General features: G+C 39.4%; 1 protein-coding gene and 1 pseudogene across 1 annotated transcript in view; both read left to right on the top strand.

Annotated features, from left to right (window-relative positions):
- CATSPERE (catsper channel auxiliary subunit epsilon) overlaps positions 1-21,512 on the top strand; it is a 98,002-nt gene that overhangs the window by 63,753 nt on the left and 12,737 nt on the right. Inside the window, exons 13-19 of the mRNA XM_011370088.1 lie at positions 1,213-1,288; positions 4,960-5,012; positions 7,308-7,358; positions 7,719-7,752; positions 7,821-7,900; positions 15,543-15,642; positions 20,845-20,931. Coding sequence (XP_011368390.1) covers positions 1,213-1,288; positions 4,960-5,012; positions 7,308-7,358; positions 7,719-7,752; positions 7,821-7,900; positions 15,543-15,642; positions 20,845-20,931 — 481 coding nt within the window. The remainder of the gene's footprint in view (positions 1-1,212; positions 1,289-4,959; positions 5,013-7,307; positions 7,359-7,718; positions 7,753-7,820; positions 7,901-15,542; positions 15,643-20,844; positions 20,932-21,512) is intronic.
- Positions 6,769-6,887, top strand: LOC111745635 (annotated as a pseudogene).

Genomic DNA, 21,512 nt, shown 5'->3' with positions numbered 1-21,512 from the left:
GTCAAGAGAGGCTCGATTCGCCTCTTCTCCACTCACGAACTTTTCTCTTGATTCTTCTCATGGTGTAGGTTCCTTTGGGTATTTTGGTTTTGTGGCTATTCACTCAGAATTCTGTTGCTTTAGAATACACATCAAATAGTCCAGGATACTTTATGTCGGTCTGAGACTTGAGAAAAAAATACCAAAAGGTTTGAAATTAGTGATGGCGGCGGTGGCGGCGGGGGGCGGGGATCTGTAAGAAAAATTGTATAGAAAATTGAAGATGCACTATTTACTTTAGTGTCCTTTATAAATCTATAGTGTATGACTGAATTTATCAAATCGAAGCCGTAATTGGCATAGCTATAAGATGCTTTCTGATTTCGAAGTTGTTAAATGAGAAAAAATGTATCGTGGAATGATGATTTAAAAATATGAAAATATGCTATTTGTATCCTCACTTACCTGTTACATTTTATATTTAATATATGTTTACTAAATATAAATATGAATATATAACGAACATTGGAAGAAAAAAGATGTTCATTTGCGGTTAGTTTGTGTTTGTTTTTCCCCAGTTTTTTCCAAAAGTAAAAACCTTAGCAGGGGAGCGGTGTGGATAAAACCGTCAGAATTCCTTCTCCTGTGATTTTTGAGTTCTCCCATTTTCCATGAGCACAAAATGATTTACGTGCACTTCATAAGCTAAAAGGGCATTGTGTCTGAACTTCCTTTTAATTCCAGTCAGATCGTATTATCCAGCATAATATGGTTCAGAAAACTAATTTCATAACTTAATCTTTATTGTCCCAAAGGCATTATCAATAAGAAGGAGCGATCTGTAGGAGCTAGACAAAGAACTGCTGGACAAGACGTCAGCAGCAGAGTTCCGCCTTCCAGGGTCTGGGGGTCTGATGAAACAGCGGTGTGGGGCGTGGGGTGGGGGTGTTGAAATGCCGACAGATGCTCATTTCTATCTCCCATTGTGTTGACCCAATGCTGGCCAAAATCTGGAACCCTATGGGGTGGGAATGGCCACAACACACAGCTGCCTTAGCAGAAGCAGCAAGCGGTCATCACCGCCCCTCTCCGGGCCTCCAGAATTCCCCGTGGTGGTGGTGGCAATCCCGTCAGGGACATAGGACTTTTCATCTGCCCTACAGAAAGGCAGAGTCATGCCTACATCCCTTTTGAGTCTGTGATCACTTGTCTGTGTTTTTTTTTTTCTCTTAGACAGCAGAACACAGGTCTTCTGATTGTTCGGGTTAGGCCTAGTGAATATACAAAAATGTGTCCAGCAGCCCAAAAGGTAAGTGATATGAGTAGATTAAAAACCACTTATTTCGATAATGACTACGTACAAATTTCCAGTTATAAAAACAGTCACGGGGATGTAAAGTACAGCATGGGGAATATAGTCAATAATATTGTAATAACCATGTATGGTGCCAGGTGGGTACTAGATTTATTGGAGGGCTCGCTTTATAAGTTATATAAATGTCTAATCACTATGTTGTACACCTGAAACTAATCTCATATTGTATATCAACTGTAGTTGAAAAATAAATTTAAAAAATAATAGGTATTAAACTAAGTAATACATACTACCTACATATAATACTACTCACCTAATTCTTAGGAATGTTTTGTAATGTTTCACTGTTGAGATAGCACATTTTACTTTGGAAACAGAAAATCAGATTTCTGCCCTCCACGATTACCATCTAAAGTGAGATATATAAACATATCCCAAAAAAATATAAAATTATTTGGTTTTATAGGTAAATAAAGCTGTCTAAAGGAAAACTAAAATTAATGAAAACAACTAAAATTGGATATAATTGGTCAAAGAAGACTGCCATAATGTCCACATTTATCTTGTATTTATTTATTCAAAAATTTAACCATTTCTTCATTCAAAAAAGTTAATTGCCTGCCTACTGTGTTTCTAAGTTTCAGTCTGTGTGCCAAGTAATGGGAGTTAGAAAGATGAAAAGACAGTATGTTCCCTAGGAATCAACATCAGCTACCGTAAGAGAATGTGGGTCACAGTTGTCAAGTAGCCCAGATGAATGAGTGAGTGATTTCGATGGGAACGAGAAAGATAGAAAGGAGAGATACACAAAATGACTGTTGAAGATCAGGGAGAAGTCGAGCAGGCGGCCGTCAGTGGAATTCCAGAGAGAGGTGTGTACAACAGCACAGTAGCGTGAAATAGCTGTAAGGTGCTCACGTCATGAAATTAAACACCACCACCTCCTCTGAGGGACACCTCCTCAGCCTAACAATCAATAAACATATATTGAGCACCTCCTGTGCCAGGAATAACACAAGAAGGGATACCTACGTGAACAATTCAAAGTTGAATGAGACTCAGTTCCTGCCCTTTAGGACCCCAGCACAAGGAACAGGTTATACCAGGGCTTGGAGCCATGAATTTAGAGGGAGCCCTGAGCAGAGGCAGACGGGATCCATCCTTGAACGCTGCTGACACACACTGCTTCCCCAGGAAACTTCCTGCGGGCGCATACCAACCACTCCCGTCTGCCTACCTCGCCACCTACCCAGCTAAATCTGCAGAAGTGAGAAATAGCCGCCTCGGAGTTCCTGCCCCAGCCTACGTCTGTGTTTTCTACCTGATGGCTCCACCCCATCCCATACAAGACACCTTCCCGAAGCACCTTGGTTCCCTCCATCCCTCTCCTTGTCTAATCGATAGATTTCTTGGGGATCCATATTCACCGCATCCTGCTCAGCCCAGGCATTACAAAAGCAGGTTAATCTAATCTGAGTTCAGATCCAGGCTCTACCACCTACCGACTTGGACAAGCTACTCAACGCTGGGTCTCAGCTGCCGCATCTAACATCTGTCTCATAGTATTTATCTACTGCGTTGAGAATATTAAATGAGATAATTTATGTCAAGTGCCCAGAAAAGTGCCTGTCACAGAGTAATTATCCAATATTACTGGTTTCTTCCTTTTCTTTCCTCCTTGGTACACCCAGAGACATGGACAGTTCAAATCTAGCCACCCTCTGTGTCCCAAATAATTGGTATTGATCCGCCCACTGAAGTAGAATGGAGGGATATGCAATAGTCCTTTGAGCAACAGGAAAATGCAGCCTTACGGAGGGAGATTTTCTTGCTGGTAAAAGAAAATCATGACCTGGACACCACCACAAGGACCTTTCTTTGTGCTCTTATACCTACCAGCAAGGAAGTCGTCAGCTCCCCAGATAAATACTACAGAGACACGGGGTGCAGCTCTGCATTTACATGAAACCATGGCCCACAGAAATCTCTTCTAGTTGCATAAAGTTAAGCCCTTATAAACCTTCTGGACCAAATGGACCGTGGACTGAGCCATTTGAACAGGAGCCTGATGTCGCCATCACTTCATCTTCATAGCCTGCAGCAGAGCTGCAAATAGAACTGGTAGCAGCCACAGGGCTGCATCTCAGTTTTTAACCAAGATCCAGAATGCAGTGAGGCCACCCAAGTAAGCCAGTCCCCACAGGACCTTCGTAATTCTATCCAAGATTGATTTCCCCAAGAAGAGATGATTATGCTCCATCTAATACATCATCTACCAACATTTCTGTGTTGAGGGCTTTTAGAATTTCTGTCTCAGTCCAGTTGTTCTGTCCAGTTAGAGGGAATATGTTGTGTCTAATTCTGAGCTAAGGCAAGAGCCATCCTATTCTGTCTGTGCACTTAAGAGAATAATATTAAGTAAAGAAAACCAGAGCACTCACTGTTTTCACTCGGGCTGTCAGAACTTCTCTAATTAGGTATCCAGTCCAGAGGAACCTGTGTCAGCCCTACAGCAGCGGGTACCCAAGCCAGGCTGAGTCATGCTTCCCACGCTCTGCACCTACATTCCTGTTCAAGATTCGCCTGCAGGTCAACTCATATTATTAATCCTAGTCATGGTTGTTGATTCCGAGGCTAGGGGTGATTTTTGTCAACTAGGCCCTGAAGAAGAGGGATGTGACAAATAAGATAAGCTGATGATGGGTCCTGACCACAAAAGATTTCAGGACCTCAGTCATCCATGTATGTCATGTGGATAACTTAGTCGTGAGGAAGGGGAGGCCCATGTTTCTGAATGCACGTTATGGGAACACAAACCTTTAATGCTGATGAACAACAAGGATGTGGGTAGAACTGTTGAAAGAGCAAATCAGGTGAGGTCGGATGACTCAGCAGATCAAATCCATGTGGAGCATGCCTTTCAAATGAAGCCTGAAAGGTCTTGGTTCAGCAGGATAGGTCTTCTAACTCATCAGCGTTGAGTGGACATCATTCTCTATCCCCACCCACCTAATTCCCAAGCCCTTCTTTAGGGTAGGGAGTATTAGGGGTTTTCAGATTTGCCTAGTGGAAATATGCAACATACAAGATACATTTAAGACAGAATGCAAGGGTCTAGATTCCACTTAGAAAGCCTGGGGTGGGCGTGGTGGGGTGCAGGCAGGGTAGACATCAGTGAGTAAGGTGTCCTGGAGCCAGGTAGAAATAGAAGTAGTTATCCCAGCCAAGGGAGAATCTGGACTCTGGTTAAAAGGAAATCAAACTAATAACTAGATTTATTATAGAAACCTGCCAGCTGAGTCAGGTACAAGCTGGAAGTACAGAGTTGATAGAAGTCGATAGATGATGGCAGAGGTGCTAGTGGAAGATGAGATTGGATCAGTTCTCTGAGATATGGATGTAAGAAATCAGAGAACCAACCTCTGGACCTCGTGAGCAGTAAAGGCAAAATGAAGCAAAGAAAGAGAAAAGAGTGGTCAAGAAGGAGGAAAACAGCGCAGAGCAGTAAATAGAACAAGAGCTTACATTTAAAAGGTTATTATTTCAAATCTAAAAGACACAGGGCACAGCTCTACATTTACATGTAATTGCTTTTACCTACAGAAATATTTTAGATCACATGGATCAGAACCACTGAACCGACCCCCTAAATTATTTCGTTTTAGGTGTTCCAAGTAGCTGTTGGCTGTGATTTTAGTAAATTCATTGCTATTAAAGGGTAAGTACATTTGCGTTTGACCTGTCATACTCTTTATGTTTTAAAGCAAATGGTGAACTAAATGGTGATTACTAGTGACAATATTAGCTTAATGAATGACATGTCCAGAATGAAACCCAAAATTGAATTGACATTGGTGTCCAAAAATTGTATTGACAGGTTCTCCAAACCAGATTTTTTACTTTTTGCCAAGTCGAATATTATGTATGAATCATACTAAAAGGGAAAAAGAATTAACCTTTCTCTGTTATTAGTGTTTTTCTCCACCTTCCCTTTTAATGATTCAGTTTCCATTTTCCGCTCTTACCTCTCTCAGCTCTTCAGTCCAACTCATTCCCAGAGAAATGAGAGGGAGAAACACTTATTTCTGTTTACCATCCTACCGGAAACAGTTATAATTTCATTTCTAATAGAGAACTGCTTACATCCACATCAGAGGAACCTCAGTGTCTGCACCATTTCTAATGGGAAATTTTCTTAAAGCAAACCTAGCAGAACCACCCGTGTTTTTTCCAGAAGGTCCCAAGGTCTGACTTTCATTGACCTTACCATGGTTTGCAATGATGCGCCCCGGATTTTATGTCATCAACTTGCCACAGCTCTCTTTCTTCTCCGTGGGAGAGAATCGAGGTCGGCAAACACAAATCTGTTTAACTGAGGTTAAAGGTATAACGGAGACAGCGATGCACTGTGATTCCTTTCCCGTGGTGTGCAGTGGGGGTGAGAGTCGGGGAACGTTGACTCTTATCTGAGTCTGTTTATGAAATGACTCGCTCACATCCAAAACAAACGTCTGCTCATCTGTCGTTTCAATAGCCTTCTGAGGACTAAATTGTAATAATCAGTTGCTGGGCTGTTACTTAAGAATTCTCAACTCTTTCAGCAAGGAATATGCACTTTCTGTAATTCCTTTTCCAGGAAACACAAAAACTAACTGATTTATACAGCCTTTCGCATCCTCTTCCTGGGAAGGTCTACCTCCACACTCCTGAGAGTGTGATCTATGACCAGCGCTGGCATCGCATGGGGAAGTATTAGAAATGCAGAATCTCAGGTCTCATTCCCACCTGCTGAGTCAGAATCTGTGTTAACAAAATTTTTAGGAGATTAGTTGGAGGACTAAAATTTGAGAATAACTGCTCCAAGCAACATGTTGCCAAACCCAGTTACCAATACTGCTGCGTGCAGGTACCTTCTTCGGTGAGATGCAAAGCAGTCTGAATCACTCTGTTTCTGGAAGGGTCTACATAGCAATTGTCAAGCTTGTTTACTCATTGGAATCGCTTGGCAAGCATGTTTAAAACACACAGATATCAGCACCTTACTCCAGTGCCTCTTAGTCAGAGACGCACTGCTCAGGAACCCTAAAAACAACCCTAATTTCTTAGGTTCAGGTTGTGGTGAGCCTAAGGTTTTCACAATCACCAAAGGAGACCGGTGGGGTCCAAGATACTTCTGACAGGAGAGTCATCAGTGAAAGAGGGCATCTCTTGGGGTCTAATTTGGGTTTGGTGTGGGAGATGGTCTAGACTTCCAGGATCTATCTAAACACAGTGGTGACCACAGTTCCTTTTGAGTCACGCTGGAAGCAGCCAACAAAAATGGTCAAATGAACAGCGTACTAAAAACACTATCATTTCATATACCGTGATAGCCTGAGGTCCGCATGAACCCTAACTAGAAATTATGCGAACCTTTAAAGGGGCTTCTTACCCACACAACTGAGTCTCTAGTAGCAATTAGAAATCTATCTTTTGTCTATGGCTATTCCACCCTGAACAAGCCCAATCCCGTCTGATATCGGAAGCTAAGCAGGGCCAGGCCTGGTTAGTACTTGGATGGGAGACCACCTAGGAAGATCAGGTGCTGTAGGTGTAAAAAAAAAGGGTGGGGATTGTAAGCTGATAAGGTCCTTGCACTCTGTGAGGTCAACCAAGAGTTCCCTCATCTAAAAAAAAAAAAATCTATGTTTTTAAAAAATGTATGAGCAATAAAACCATCTAAAGAAATATATCTTCATTATGATAGATTTTCTATCAATTTTTTACATGTAGCACATATAAAAGGTAAATCAGGTTTCAAATTCTGGTGTCTTTAGAAACACTTGCGAAACTGATTTTTAAAAATAGAAATGCTAGGGCAACACACCAATCCCAGAGAGTCTAATTCAATAAGTGATGATTTTGTTAACACTTTCAAGTTTGAGAATTATTGAGTTAAAACATTAAATGTTTGTGCAAGTATATAAGGAATGATGATATTAAAACTTCATTGTGGTTTTTTTTTTTTTTGTAGATTTAATAGGAAAAAATGTCGTTGGCATGATTTCTTTTACATTATTCAAAAGTAAGAAATATTTTTAACATAAGCACTGAGTTTTTTATTAATGTACTACCAATAATTTAAAATCAGTTAACATTTATTCCTGATAGCACCGATTTTTTTCAATATATGCATTTATTACTATAAATTTAGCTCTAGGCATTGCTTTTGCTGCATCTCACAAATTTTGATAAGTTGCATTTTCGTTTTCATTTGGTTCAAAATGTTTTAAAATTTCTTATATATGTATTGTTAAATCTCCACATATTTTGTAATTATGGTTATCTATTTGACTTGTGTGATACCCTCTTCCCCAAAGTAATGGTTTTAATATTTAAGTTTGGAAAGAGGATAGATAAGTAATGAAAAATATCTTTTTTACAGGTCATATCTGAGGAATCAACCTTCTAAAAACTTGGTAAGAACACTATAATTTTATCAATTGGTCAAGTACAGAAAATAACTAAAGCATTTTTCCTTTTCTAGAGAGTAAAATATAATTGGAAAAAATATGGCTGCCCATTGAGACTTAATTTCAGAGAAAAGTTTCACCCTGTGGTTCAATTGTAAGTATATTTTCACTAAAACTTGAAATTACTTTGAGAGTTTCAAAATAAAAGCATGAAAGAAAGGCTAATTAATCATGCATTTAATAATAAATATTTTGAGCACCCAACATATGTGACACTAGGTTTTCAATACTAGTTACACAAAGTCCGACAACCCATGGTCCCTGCATGTCGAGGGAGGTTACAACTTAGCACCTGAGATGTAAGTGTGTTAGAGGGCTGAGCCTCTTCTCAGAGATGCAGGCTGTCTCTTAACCTCCCTTCGTCCTCTCTGAACCTCCCTCCAAGCTCCTACCAGCACCTCTGCCTATTTAATAGAATCTACCTTCCCTAGGTGACATATGACTTCTCTATCGGCCAGTAAAAACTAAAAGTTTGCAAGGAAAGAAGCTAGATTACTAATAAGGGATAGTACACTGGGGAGATTTCAAAAATATATTCTCTAATTTAAGTCTTATAAGTAATATTGCATCATAAAAATATGAATAAAATACTACGTGGAAGGCTTTTCCAAGCAATTTTGCATTTGTTTGCCTGCTTCTCTGACTTTATTCTTGATTTCTGATTATAAAAGTTAGACAAATATAAAAAAATAAGAGATAAATGACCCATGTTTCTAATATTTTGCTATTACGAACAACATTGTGGTGAATATCCATTTATGTACGTGTTTGGACACTAGTCCAGATATGCCATTAGGATAAACTACTAAAAGTGAAATTCCTAGGTGTAAAACATGAAAATTTTAATCAAGGCTTTCAGCGTTGGGGGCCTTCTTAGGCTAAAGACAGATTCTGATATCCCGCGGGGCGGGTGGGCCAGGAGTAATGAATCAGGAGCTCCGACTTAGTTTTGCGGTCAGAGCCTCCACTGTTGGGATCCAAAAGGCTTTTGCCAACGTATTCGGCTCCCGAGTCCTTACCCACGGCAGGTCTATGATACTGCGTTGTGCCCTCCGTCTCTTACATCGCCCTCCTACAATCCTTGTCATGGGCCCTCTGAGCTGTCTGGCTTGTCTGCTATCTTGTTTAGTTTCGATCTTCTTTTAGACATCTATCTAATCATGCCGCTGCTTTTCCTGGGCACCGTAGGCACTCCTTCTCCCACGGAGGCCCAGTATTTCTATTTGTTTTATGTGGTCCCTAATCCCTCAGCAGTAAAATATGTTAATGTTCTCTCTCAAAGAATGCACTCTTCAGTTAAATTCATCGTTATTAAACACCTACTCTGCACCAATTACTGTGCTAGGCACTGGGCATTCAAAGGTAAATAAGACAGGATTTCTGTTCTCAAGGGCGGAAGAGTCTGGTGAATTAGAAAACGTATGAGCTGATACGCTAAGTGGAATGACAGAGAGAAATGTCGTGGGTGGCTGGTATTGAAACTCAACAGAAAATTGTCCAACTTAGCTATGGAAGGAAGAAGGGCTCTGAGAAATGTTCCCAGGAAATGTGCATTTGAGCTGAGTCACTGAGTCTTAAAGGATAATGAGTACTTAGCTGAAGGCAGAGGAGGGAAGGACAGGAAGTTAGAAAGGTAATAAAGAATTCCACGGGCTGAGCCTTTCAAGCAAAAGCGATAGTTTGAGGAAGAAACTGTACAGTTCGAACCATATAGTGTTAACAGGGTATAAGTGAGGGGTGAAGTGTGAGGACAGGAGGCTGGGTGGGAGACCAGCTGAGTGAATTTCGGATTGTGGAAGGTTCTCTCTCTGTCTCATGGCAGAGCAGCCGATCAGATATTTGCTTTAGCTCGTTCTTTCTGGGAGAAGATAGAAGGTGAATTTGAAGCAAGTCTAAATGAAGAGCCCAGATAGTAAACTGCATTGTTAATCCAGGGAGGAAATAACCAAATGACTGAAATAGCCGTGAAGACAAAGGGGAATCATTTACGAGAAAATTTAGCAATTCTAATAGTAGGGCTTGAGAGCTGATAGATGTGAGTGGTAAGGGAAAGAGAGAATGAGGAAGACGAAGGAGCCAGAGATGACATCAGTTAGAAGGCATCTTCCACGAACTTTGACCTCCACGTCTATCCGTCTTCAAGCATCTGTGCCCACGAGCTCTGTCTGTCTTCCTATCACCACAGAACTGCATATGTGTGTCGGGCCTATCCCTCCACTTGTGACCTGTGTCCTCACCCCCTTTCCTAATTAAGAGCGTCATTCTTAAAATTGTCCCCTTTCTCCTGTATCATCAACTTTACTCTCTACTCATTCATCATTCAAATATGCAGTTCTTTCTCTCAACGAAAATGAGAACCAAAACCGTCCCTTTACCTCGCTCCCCCTTCAGCTACGATACTCGCTGTCACCAGTTCTCCCAGTCCCTCCCAGATCCCTCTCAGCCGGACTTTCGCTTCCACCACCATTGACGCATTTGATCGGTCCCTCCTACTTAAAATATTTTCTCCGTTTGTCATAAAGGGAGACTGGGGCTGGAGGGAAAGTTTGGGGACAGCTGATGAGGGCCTTCCACTGGCCTGCTCTGGGCTGGGGCCAGCCCCTCGCCAAGCTGGGGGCCAGCGGGAGGCAGTAGGAGGGAACAATCAAATGTGTCAATTCTTGTTAGTGAGGTCAAATAAGGTGAGACCAGAGAGTCGAGCATCGGGTTTAGCAATCTGGAGGCCATTGGTCACACGGGCTAGCAGTGCCAGTGGATGTTGAGCACCAATTTTGTCCTTTGTCAGGTAACATATCTGAGCTCTGAAACTAGTCTTGATTTTTCTAGATAAGTTTAATGGAGTCCTAACTCTGAGAAAATGTTTCTAATATTTTTTCTTTATGATTTCTTCTTATTATTTTCAATTATAGTAGAAAGGAGGAAGGAAGGCCATCTATAATATTAGCGTTCAATATTATTTTATATTAGTTTCGGCATTATTCACAATAGTCAAAAGGTAGAAGCAACCCAATGTCCGTTGACAGATCAATGGATAAACGAAATGTGATATATACAGAGAATAGAATATTATTCAGCCTTGAAAATGGAAATTCTGACACATGCTACAACATGGATGAACCCTAAAGATACACTAAGTGAAATAAGCCAGTCACACACACACACACACACAAAAAATACTGTAGATTCCACTTACATGAGGCACCTAGAGTAGTCGAATTCATAGAGACAGGAAGTAGACTCGTGGAGGAACCAGGAGGAACTGGAGGACAAGGGGAATGGGGAGTTATCCTTTAATGGACATGGAGTTTTAGTTTTGCAAGATGAAAAAAGTTCTGGAGATGGATGGTGGTGATGGTAACACAACAATGTGATTATGCTTAATGCCACTGCACTGCACATTTAAAAAATAGTTAAAATGGTCATTTTTATGTTATGTATATTTTACCAGAATTTAAAAAATCTGTAGTTAAAAGACATCATAAACAAACAAACGAAAAAGACAGGTGGCTGAAAAGTTTGTTTATGGTGTCTTTTAACTACAGATTTTTTTTTTAATTGTGGTAAAATACACACAGCAAAATAGAGTGAACATTTGGATGAATACATCGTAGAGTTAGACAATGGAATACTGTGTAACAGTTAAAAGGAACAAACTAGGATGCTCGTAAGGGGGACTCAGATGATTGACATGAGTTTGGGTAGGAAAAGAGGAGAGGCCAGGAGGAAGTTGCTGATGAGGAAAACAGAGATCAAGAGACTGGGGATTTCTGTGGATCCATCTCAAAACCTAATGTTGAGTGAATAAAAAAGTTGCCAAAAGATACTTACAGTTTAATATCATGTATGTATATTTTCAAACCCATAAAGCAATACTAGATATGATTTATGGGTACATTTATGTATAAGTAAAATATAAAACCTGGATGGAAATGACCTATGACAATTTTCACATTATTCCCGGTGTTTTTCTGTATACTTTAAATATTTCCTAATTAAAATTAAATAAGCTCTAGGAACAAGATCCGTGAAGAAAACTGGGAAGTAGGATCAAAGGCCCAGGTAGCAAGGCCAAAAGAGGAAGAATAATTCATCCTCTAGGACTTGTAGGGAAGAAGTAAAAATGAACGCAGAAAGTGACTGGTTTGGAAATGGGAATGTAGGAGTGGAGGAAGGTCATGCGTGAGAGCTTCCATTTTCTTACAGGAAGTAGGAAGGAGGGCCGTCTGTAAACTGAGAGAAGGGAAGCGTTGAGGAGGGTCTCTGAGGGTGATGCGAGAAGGGGCTAGCTAAGGACCAGCGAAAGATCACTGGGTAACGCCAAAGGCACCATCGAGGTAAGACAGCACGAGTGGGTCCAATCCCCACAGATGCCGAATTTCTGAAGCAGTATGTGCACGAATGAAGAAGACATATTGTAGCATCCAAGGTTCGGGTTAGGTATTGGATGCAACGGGAAGAACGATTGAGTGAATTTAGGATGCTGGTGGGAGGAGGTCGGAGGATCAACCATGAAATCGGGCTGAGTAGTGAAGGAAGAGAAGCTAGAGGGAGCTGCTGTGTGATAGGAAAGCAATGAGGATTCAAGGGACGGACATCACTCTGAGGTCAAGGGGCAGATGACAGGACATGTGAAAAATGGAAGAGGTTGGCGTCAGAAAGTGGACTGCTGGGGAAGCCCTACTTCGGACTATTGTGGGAGCACCTTTTTTTTTTTTCCTAGAAGTAAATTATTTATATCTCTGCTACCAGGAATCACTTGGAAAAGCTTATTGCCCCAATATTTGTTTGCTTATCTCAATTTTCTTGAGATAAGCAAACAAATATTGGAGGCTAACTATGGCGGGACAGTCGGATCAATAAGACTCAGTGTCCAGTTCAACTGAATTATAGCAATACATAGTTGATAACTGGGTATTCAATTAGGTATTTATCGGAGGCAAATTTGGGTGCTAATTAATTAAGCTTTGAGAAACAGGCAGACAGAGGTGGTCACTGGAAAATTAGTCTGTAGTCTGTGACTTCGGATCACGGTAAATGCTTTACCTTCCTAGAGAATGGCTCAGGAACAAGGTCGGGCAGAATTTTACATATAAAATGACAATAGATTCACCATCAAACACTAATAAGAATGAAGCAAGTCCTGGGAGTATGATCCGCCTGGGACTGTAAGTCATCCCAGCAGCCTCTTCGCTTCCTCAACTCCCAGGACAGCCCATCCCAAATTCGAATTTGTTGCCACAGACGCAACCCCGGAGGAAACGGGTAGGACATAATTGCTCTACCATGGGGCAGGGAGTTCAGGAACAGGTACTATTTTTAGGGGCACATGGGGTTTATTTTAATCACATATAGTAAGACACACAGACATGGAATGACTGTCATGAAGGAAGAAACTTATTATACATACCGATCCCAAGAAACGGGAGGCACAGCAGGCCACACGGGGCCATCAGGATCAGTCAGGAGGCAGAGGGAGTGAAGGCGAAATGAGGGCGAGAGACTTCACTGTTTTCCGTGGGAAGGCATGGATAGGTCAGGGTAAGCAGGCTTAGGACTGGCTTGTTTGAGTAATTTTGACGAGTGCTGGATGTAGGACTTGTCTATAGTTGTCTGATATCTGCTCGGCTCTGGGTGATTAGAGCAGGTGGCCCAGGATAGTGGCCCAGAGTGTGAGAACTTATGAGGGAGGTAGTTGAGGGTGGGGGTTCTGGATTGGTTGGTTTGTATATGAAAAGCATGCTCAAAAGCCAATTATTTGCTATGTCTAGCAATTAATTAACCCTAGGAGGGTCTGCTCCCCCAGGGTCAGCAAGGCCCCGGATATTAAAGCATCACAGTTACAATGGGCTATTCTGAGTGGTCACACAGGGTTGAAAGTATGTGTCTAATGGGTTACAGAGAGGTCAATCTTTCCCAATTCCAAAAATGGAACTACCATAGTGGAGAAGTTACAAATTGTAGAGAAGTTGTTTGCCAACTAGTGACATTTCTAAATTTCTCAGGTTTAATTAGTATTATATATTATATTAATGAGCATAAATGAAAATAAGCCACACTTACCTAGGCAAGTATTTTCGTCTCATATTCTCAATGAAATAAATAAAACATCAAAGATCATTATAAACCCAGAAAGTAGGGGTCATGCTATTTATCCCTATTGCCACTAGATGACACTGTAGCTCATCGCTTTCATAAGTGGCAACCTATGCCAGCTCACAGTTCATTTAAGATCTTTTGTATTTAGATAAGACATGTAGCTTTGCAACTAGTCTTAATAATTCCAGAATACGATGGCTTTCAGAAGATGCAATCAAGCATGCCGCACCTTCCACAGTTCATAGAATCAGAGCTTTGCTAAAGCCTCACCTGACCCTCTGAAACTGCGAAATTGTGAGCGTGCCATGCCCGTGTGTGCCTTTTCCTGTGGGGAGAGAGCTCTCGTGAGAGTTTAGGGTTCTCTGGGTCCCTCCTTCTGGGCCGAGAAAGAAGTCAAGCACTGCTACCCAGGTTCCTCTTTTGGCCTTTTCTAAAAACTAAGGTGGAAATAAAATAGCCTCTCAGATACGACTTTCTGACACTTAAAATTTTTCTGCCCAATTTGTGAGAATGGGGTAATATTTTTTAATATAGCCAGGAGTAGATGGTAGCAATGTGTAGCAGACCCGTGACGCCAGACAGAATGACTGCTGAGTCGGGCAGAGATCTGGGCAATGAATAAGGAGATGCTGTCAAGGATTCGTTATTTTTTAGGAATAGACGCCAGAAAATATATCAGACACTGAGACCGAGGTCCTTAGTGAAATTTCCATCCAAGAAATGCGGCGGACAATTTCATTCAGAAAAAAAATGGTCAATCACTGATGGAGAAAAAAAGACATGTAACCATTTTGAAAACAGTCAGGAGGTCTGGTATGCAAATGTGTGACTCAAGTCACTGAACTTTAGCTTTGGTCTCAAGCATCTATTTACATACAAAGCACGGGGGGAAATAATATTAATTTGAAGTCACGCATCACCTTTAAAACTTACAGAGTTTGGGGTAAGTAGTCTTAGCTCAATGGCGCTTATGTCCGGTGTCGGACTGTGCGCTATGGCTTCTGCTGGTAGAAGTGGTCCAAGCTCCCCAAGCGGCGTGGGGGGGTGGCTGTGCCTGACCATCGCTCCATGGAGCTTCCGGCGACTTCCGCCTGTCATCCCCGCCTCAGTCCTCAGGTGTGCGCTGACCCTCCGACACGAAGCCAGATCTTCCGTCGACATCCGCGAGTCGGTCTGTGGTTTAACGCTCTGGTGCGTTGATCAAATGGCATAGGGAGGTGCTTGCTTTGTCCTTCCTCCATTTGTCACTCAGTCCTGTCTTTCTCCCTGCTGCCAGCCGTGATAGCCAGGCCTGAGCTACCCACACCTGATCGATATACGATTCCTATCAAAGGGAAGAGAACTTAAGGTTCCAACTGTTAAAAAAAAAAAAGCGAAAAAATTTCTGCTTCATTCCTATTAGGTTTATTCTGAGAGCAGAAGGAAAGCTATACAGTGGGTGTTATTGTTTTACAAGTAAGAAAATCGAGGTTTTAAGAGTTTAAGTAAAATACATATATATATTAGGTAACTTCCCCAAGGTCACAAAGCTGTTAAGTGATAAAGACGAGATTTAAACCTTAGTCCATCTGGCTTGAAAGCTCTAAACTGCTCTGTTCTACACCCAAACTATTATTTTTATGTTTTCTGTTTTTTTTCAGATACAATGACGATGGCTACATTGAAGATGTTGATGTAAATTTCATAGTATGGGAAATACATGGCAGGAATGACTATAGCTTTAATAATACTATGAAAACGGTATGATATCCTAGAATTGAAATAGAATTTAGCATACAATTAGATGTGTCTTTTTACTTTAAGTCTGTATAGAAATTGTCTAAGGAAAATAAAACTGGTCAGCTGCGGGTAGGAAAAAAAAAAACCCACATAATCTCTATATTAAATTCTGTGACTACTAAAATTCATCTATGAAAAAAGAAGTCATTGTCATATAAAACAGATTTAAAGGGGTCAGAAAAAATAAAATAATGTTTCTAGCAAGATGATGCAATTATAGATAAACATTTTATTTTCTCTCCACACAGTATTTAATGTTTGGTTATTTATGGATGTGCCGTTGGCTTTTGGACGTTGATCACATTTGTGCTAAATCAAATGGACACTCTCTAGTCTTCATCTCGCTTGACTTCCTTGCATCATTTGGTCCGCTGACCTCGGCCTCACTGTCCCCAGACTCTTAGATTTCCTTCATCCTCCGTGACTGGTCGATCTCGGCCTCCACGGCGAATCCCCCTTACTCTGTGCTTTCACTTTGCAGGCCCCACACAAGGGCCTACCACGCCCGACCCCCACACTTCACTCTCACCCCAAGTGGCTTTCTGCCTTTGAGGGCCTCCCATCATGACAGAGCCTCTCTGAAAGTCACCGGCATGGGTTCCGAAGATCCTCCAGAGATCTCGTGCTCAAACGAAATAAGAGATGACTCTTTCCAAAGTAACTTTCTCCTCTATCTGAGACCGTTTTTTAATTCTCCAAGAATATAAGCCACCTAGATGGCAGCCTGCTACCACCCTCCAGAGTACCGTAAAAGCCAGTTGTCTTCTAATTATGTGACCAAACAAATCCATCCCGTCACACATTCCTCCTGTACTTGTTCAGTACTCAATATGTAAGTCCTTCTGGTCTACCTCCTTATCACAGTCTCATCCCTTAACTATTCTATCCTTCGTATACATTAGCGCAGACTCCCATTACTCTCCACCTGCTCAAACCTTTCCAAATGTACCTTAGGGTTAAACGCCCTTAGATCCTTTTTCAATAAATGATCCTCAGAGAAAATCACTTTCCCTATGTTTCTACCAAACCAAGGGGCCTCTCTCTTACCTATATATTTAAGGATCAGCTGTGGAATCAATGTTCTCTCTAATCTACAGTATTATTTCCAGATCATTATCTCCTTGCCCTAAGTAAAATGCCATTTGTCATCTAGTTGACATCTAACCCATCACTACTTATTACTGCCATGTACTCAGAACTTGATGATTTCTCCTCATGCCTTGAGAACAGTTACAGTTGGGTCCCAAATTGTGCCAGCTGTCGGGTATGGTTATTGATAGGAAGAAGCTTTCTAAAGCCATCTGCCTTAGGTGGGGTCATGGGACTGGTTCTCACCACTGGAGTTGGAGCAGAAGTTATATGTGTCATTTTCAAGATGAAGTGCTTAAAGAGGGACTACACGAACCTCCATCCTTCCTATCTTCCTTTACATGTCAGTTTCTTACAGCAACAATTAAATATGGAGTAGATGAGAACTGGATGAAAAGAGTCCAGTGAGGGGACTTTGAGGAGCTATGAGACAGAAGAAGCCTGAGTTCCTAATTCATTTCTTAGAGAAGAATCATCCGTAAGAACCACCTAACCAGGGACATCTTCACTGGACTATGTGTGACCAAAATTAAACTTTTAATGTGGAAACCTCTGAGAGTTGGGGTTCCTTATCGCTGCACAGAAGAGACTACCTCAACAAATAACTCCCCCCATTAAAATTATATTTAACTTCAAACATTTCAGTCTACGACCTTCAACCCCTAATTCTTTAGCTCTCTCATTGTTATTCCTAATATTCCTCTGCCTCTCACTTTTTCTCATGCATCTAGGTATCCACTATATTGACCCCTCTGCTTTCTCCCTCCCTACCACTCTCATTTTTCTTCTTTTCCTGTCTATCTTAAGTTCCGATGGTTCAGTCCTTCGACGACTGTTTTGCCGATATCTGTATGTCACTGTTCCCAGTGTTGTCTCTGTGCACTGTTACGGCGCCTTTAAACATCAATATTTCTGCCTTATTCATGCCTATCTTTGAGCTGCAGATCACCTCTAGGAAAAAAAAAATTGAAATTGCAGAAACTGGAATTAGGATCTGAGCTATTAGGAGTGATGGCTGAAAAGAGAGTTAGTCGATTGGAATAGAGGTCAGAAGGAAATATCCAGAATTATACGCAGAGATATAAACTGATTTAAAATATAGAAAAGAGCATAGTGGAGGTTCGGTGCTAAAATGTAGGAACTGGAGTCCTAAAAATAAGAGGAAAGAGGGTCTTGGCCAGAAGCAATATTTTCTGAAATTGATGAAAGACATCAAGGCACAGAAAAAGCAATCTGCATCCAAAAACACCATTGTAAAATTTCTAAAATCAAAAACAAAGAAAAAAAATCTTAAAAATAGCCAAATCAAAAAAAGATAATGCCTTCAAAAAGTAATTATAAGATTTAAAGCTGATTTTTCAATAGAAAGAATGAAAACCACAGAATTTGGAACAAAAATATCTTTAAATTGCTGAAAGAAAATAATTTCTGAACCTAAAACTCTATACGCAATGGAAATAGGCTTTAAAAATGAAAGTGAACAACAAATAATGTTTTACAAGATACATGAAATTAAAAGAAGAAAAAAAGTAAAAAAAAAATTAAAGAATGGAATAAAAAATTTTGAGAGAAAGTGACAAACGTTAAAGATAAGCAAAGAAGATCTAGTCGGTAGATAAATGAAATCCCTAAAAAAGAAACTCAAAGAAAGGAACAAAACCAACATTAATAATTCGACAAAACACCCCACCCTGAGAAAAAAGCTTTGAAGCTTCATATTGAAAGAGCGTACCATATACTTGAGAATGTCAAATCAGAAGAGCCAACCCAAGAGGGCATCTTGGCAAAAAGCAAGCAATTTATAAGAAAAATAAAATAAAATTATTACCAGACATTTTTTATAGCAATGCATTAGGTCAGGAGAAAAAGAAATAAAATATTTAAGATACTAAATGTAAGATAAGGATTTTTATATCCAGCAAAACTGATAACACTATAAAAGATATAAACTGCTATCAACATGTATAAAGCTCAGATAATATTGTTCTCGTGAGCCTTTCCTGAGTGATTTACTGAAAAGCTTCAAACAACCAAAAGTACTAAGGAAACATCAACGTAAGAATTAGAGGGACCATTATATTATAGTGTAGAATTACTTATAAAACTAAAACCAAATAAAGGTTAAAAGGAAAAAAGGATAGTATATAATGGATGTATTTTCTGCCAATGTAGATATAGTACAATTATAAACATGGTAGGAGAATGCGAATAGCTTATGCAAGGAAAAATAACTGTTTTTAGCAGTCGTGACAGTGGTGATAATGTTTGTGTTGTTATTCTGAAGCCATGAGGTATGTAATGTGAGAGAAAGCAAATGTATAATGATGAAGAACTATCGTTCTTCATCAAGTGTTTTTGAGTAAAAGTAAGGATATACATATGTAAAATAGAAGTTCAGACAAAAATATTGATTTTGAATAGAACTCAATATAAAATCATGAGGTACTGGATATTGATCTGGATATAGATATATAAATATAATGTTTATATAGAGAGATGTATAGAGAAATAGATCAATTTTTCCTATACTGTCTGTTAAAATCCCTGGAAACATAACTAACCAGTAGCAGTAAACATCCTTAGTACTCAGATTGTTGTCTCGAAATAGCATTTCCCACTAAAAGTAACCAGAGATTCTTAGTACAATGGCTGATTCCAAGCCTGGAGGAGCAAATGTACAAGATGAGCCTGGAATGGTTTGACATGACCAACGGCAAGGAAATGTCAAAGACTGCTAGGTCACGTCACTAGTAATCAGAAGCCAGCACGAAGAGATTCTTATTGGCCAAAGATGGGACGATTCTAGCTATAAATTGGATAGTTATTGCAATAGGTTAGAACTCATTAAATACATCTATCTGTTTATAAAGAAGTTTTTTTAAGTTCACCTTTGGAGAATGATAAAAAACCAATTTCTTATTTTGAAAACTGGCAAATAAAAAGAAACAAATATTTATCTTACTTTCCTCAAATAAACTATACCAGTGAGTAACCAAACAGTAGAGAGGAATCATTTCTACAAAATTATTCCAGTTTGCAAACGGAAAAGAAAAAAAAAAGATAGAATTGGAATATCACCATTTCACAACCCAAATATATATATGGTTATTATAAACAAATTTATATCAACCAATTTGACAATGAACAAATGCCTTGAAAAACATAATTTACCAAAGTTACTTGTATTCCAAAAGGCAAATTGAAATCTCTAACCCTAGATGGCTTTCCTGATAAAGTCTATAAACATTTAAAGAAAATTTTACTTCAGCCTTATAAAAACTCTTCTAGAGTATTAGGGTTAGAGGCGAACTTTCCAACTCATTTTGTGAATCCACAAAGACCAGACGAGGGCCTTAAAAAAGAATTATGAGCCAATCTCACTCATGACCATTGATATAAAACATCTAAACAAAATAGTAGCAAATCAAACTCATCGGTGTATTAAAAAATAATACATCCAGGCCAAGTTTTGTTTATTTCATAAATGAAGAGTTGGGATATCATTTGAAAATCAAAGTATTCCATTATATTAACAGAATGAAGAAGAAAAGGCATAAGATTATTCTAATAGTTGATGAAATGTCATTTTATTTAAAAATTGTCCATATATAACATTATTGTTAAATAAATCTTAGAAAATTATAAATAGATGGTAACTTCCTTAAACTAATAAAATGTAGATACAAAAAAAAAAAAAACCCAAAAAACTATAGAAAACATTATGGTGAAAATTTGAAAGCCTGAAGTCAGGAATGAAATAAAGATGCCAGTTATCGTCACTTCTATGCAATGTCGTTCCTGATCTTTGTAATAAGGCAAACAATAAACAACAAAAATAAATAAAAAGTATAAGGATCGGAAGGGAAGAAATAAAACTGTCACATTCACAGATAATGTGAAAACATTAAGAGTTTAAATTCTCTCCATACAAGGTCAATATACAAAAGTCAATTGTTTCTCTGTACATCAGCAAACATTTAAATAATAAAAAATTAAACATATAATTTTCAACTGCATTAACATATATTAAATAGTTAGGAGCAAACTGATATTATATATATAATCTTTTGACAGAGTGGTTGTTTAAATGAAGCCCAAACATGGAAGTCAATGCATGAGCTTAACAAGCACCTCCCATTAGAAGATGCTTGGGGACCAGAGGTAAGAAAAACATTACCTTGCAAATTGTTTATTTATAATAAGTAATTTGGCATTTCTGTATTAACAAAAACATAATGTCACTACTTTAGATTTAAATTTGTCTTTCTAAATCAACTTCAATTTTTTTGTTGGATTATACCGTGATTTCAAAAATGCTTCATCTTAATTTCTGTTTGATCTTCTGTCGCTCCTGTGTTACTAACAATTTTTTAAAATTTTCTCTGCTTAAAATCTGTGTTTACAGATTATTGAATATCCTGACCAACATGTTGAAACATTGAGAGTGAGTCTTTCAAAGAATGCCCAAAGTTTCAACTCTTGTATGACTAAGAAATCATTTCTGAATGTCAACTATCAATCCAATACAGTTTTCCCTCTTTTTCGATTTGATTTTCTCAAATTGAAATTAATGTATGTCATTTGGAGAATCAAATCATAACTCATGAATAAAAGGTGACATCTGGTACCTCAGCCTATGAAATATACGCCCTGCAATAAGGTGACGTTGTTTCCACAACGGAACTTATGCATTTCAAGACAGAGAGATAAGCAAATGATGTGTATTATCCTCTATATTCACT

Source organism: Pteropus vampyrus, unplaced genomic scaffold (genome assembly GCF_000151845.1).
Source record: "Pteropus vampyrus isolate Shadow unplaced genomic scaffold, Pvam_2.0 Scaffold159, whole genome shotgun sequence".
NCBI classification, from domain to species: Eukaryota; Metazoa; Chordata; class Mammalia; order Chiroptera; family Pteropodidae; genus Pteropus; species Pteropus vampyrus.
The sequence above is the reverse complement of the archived record's forward strand: the minus strand, read 5'-3'. Positions and strand labels throughout refer to the sequence as shown.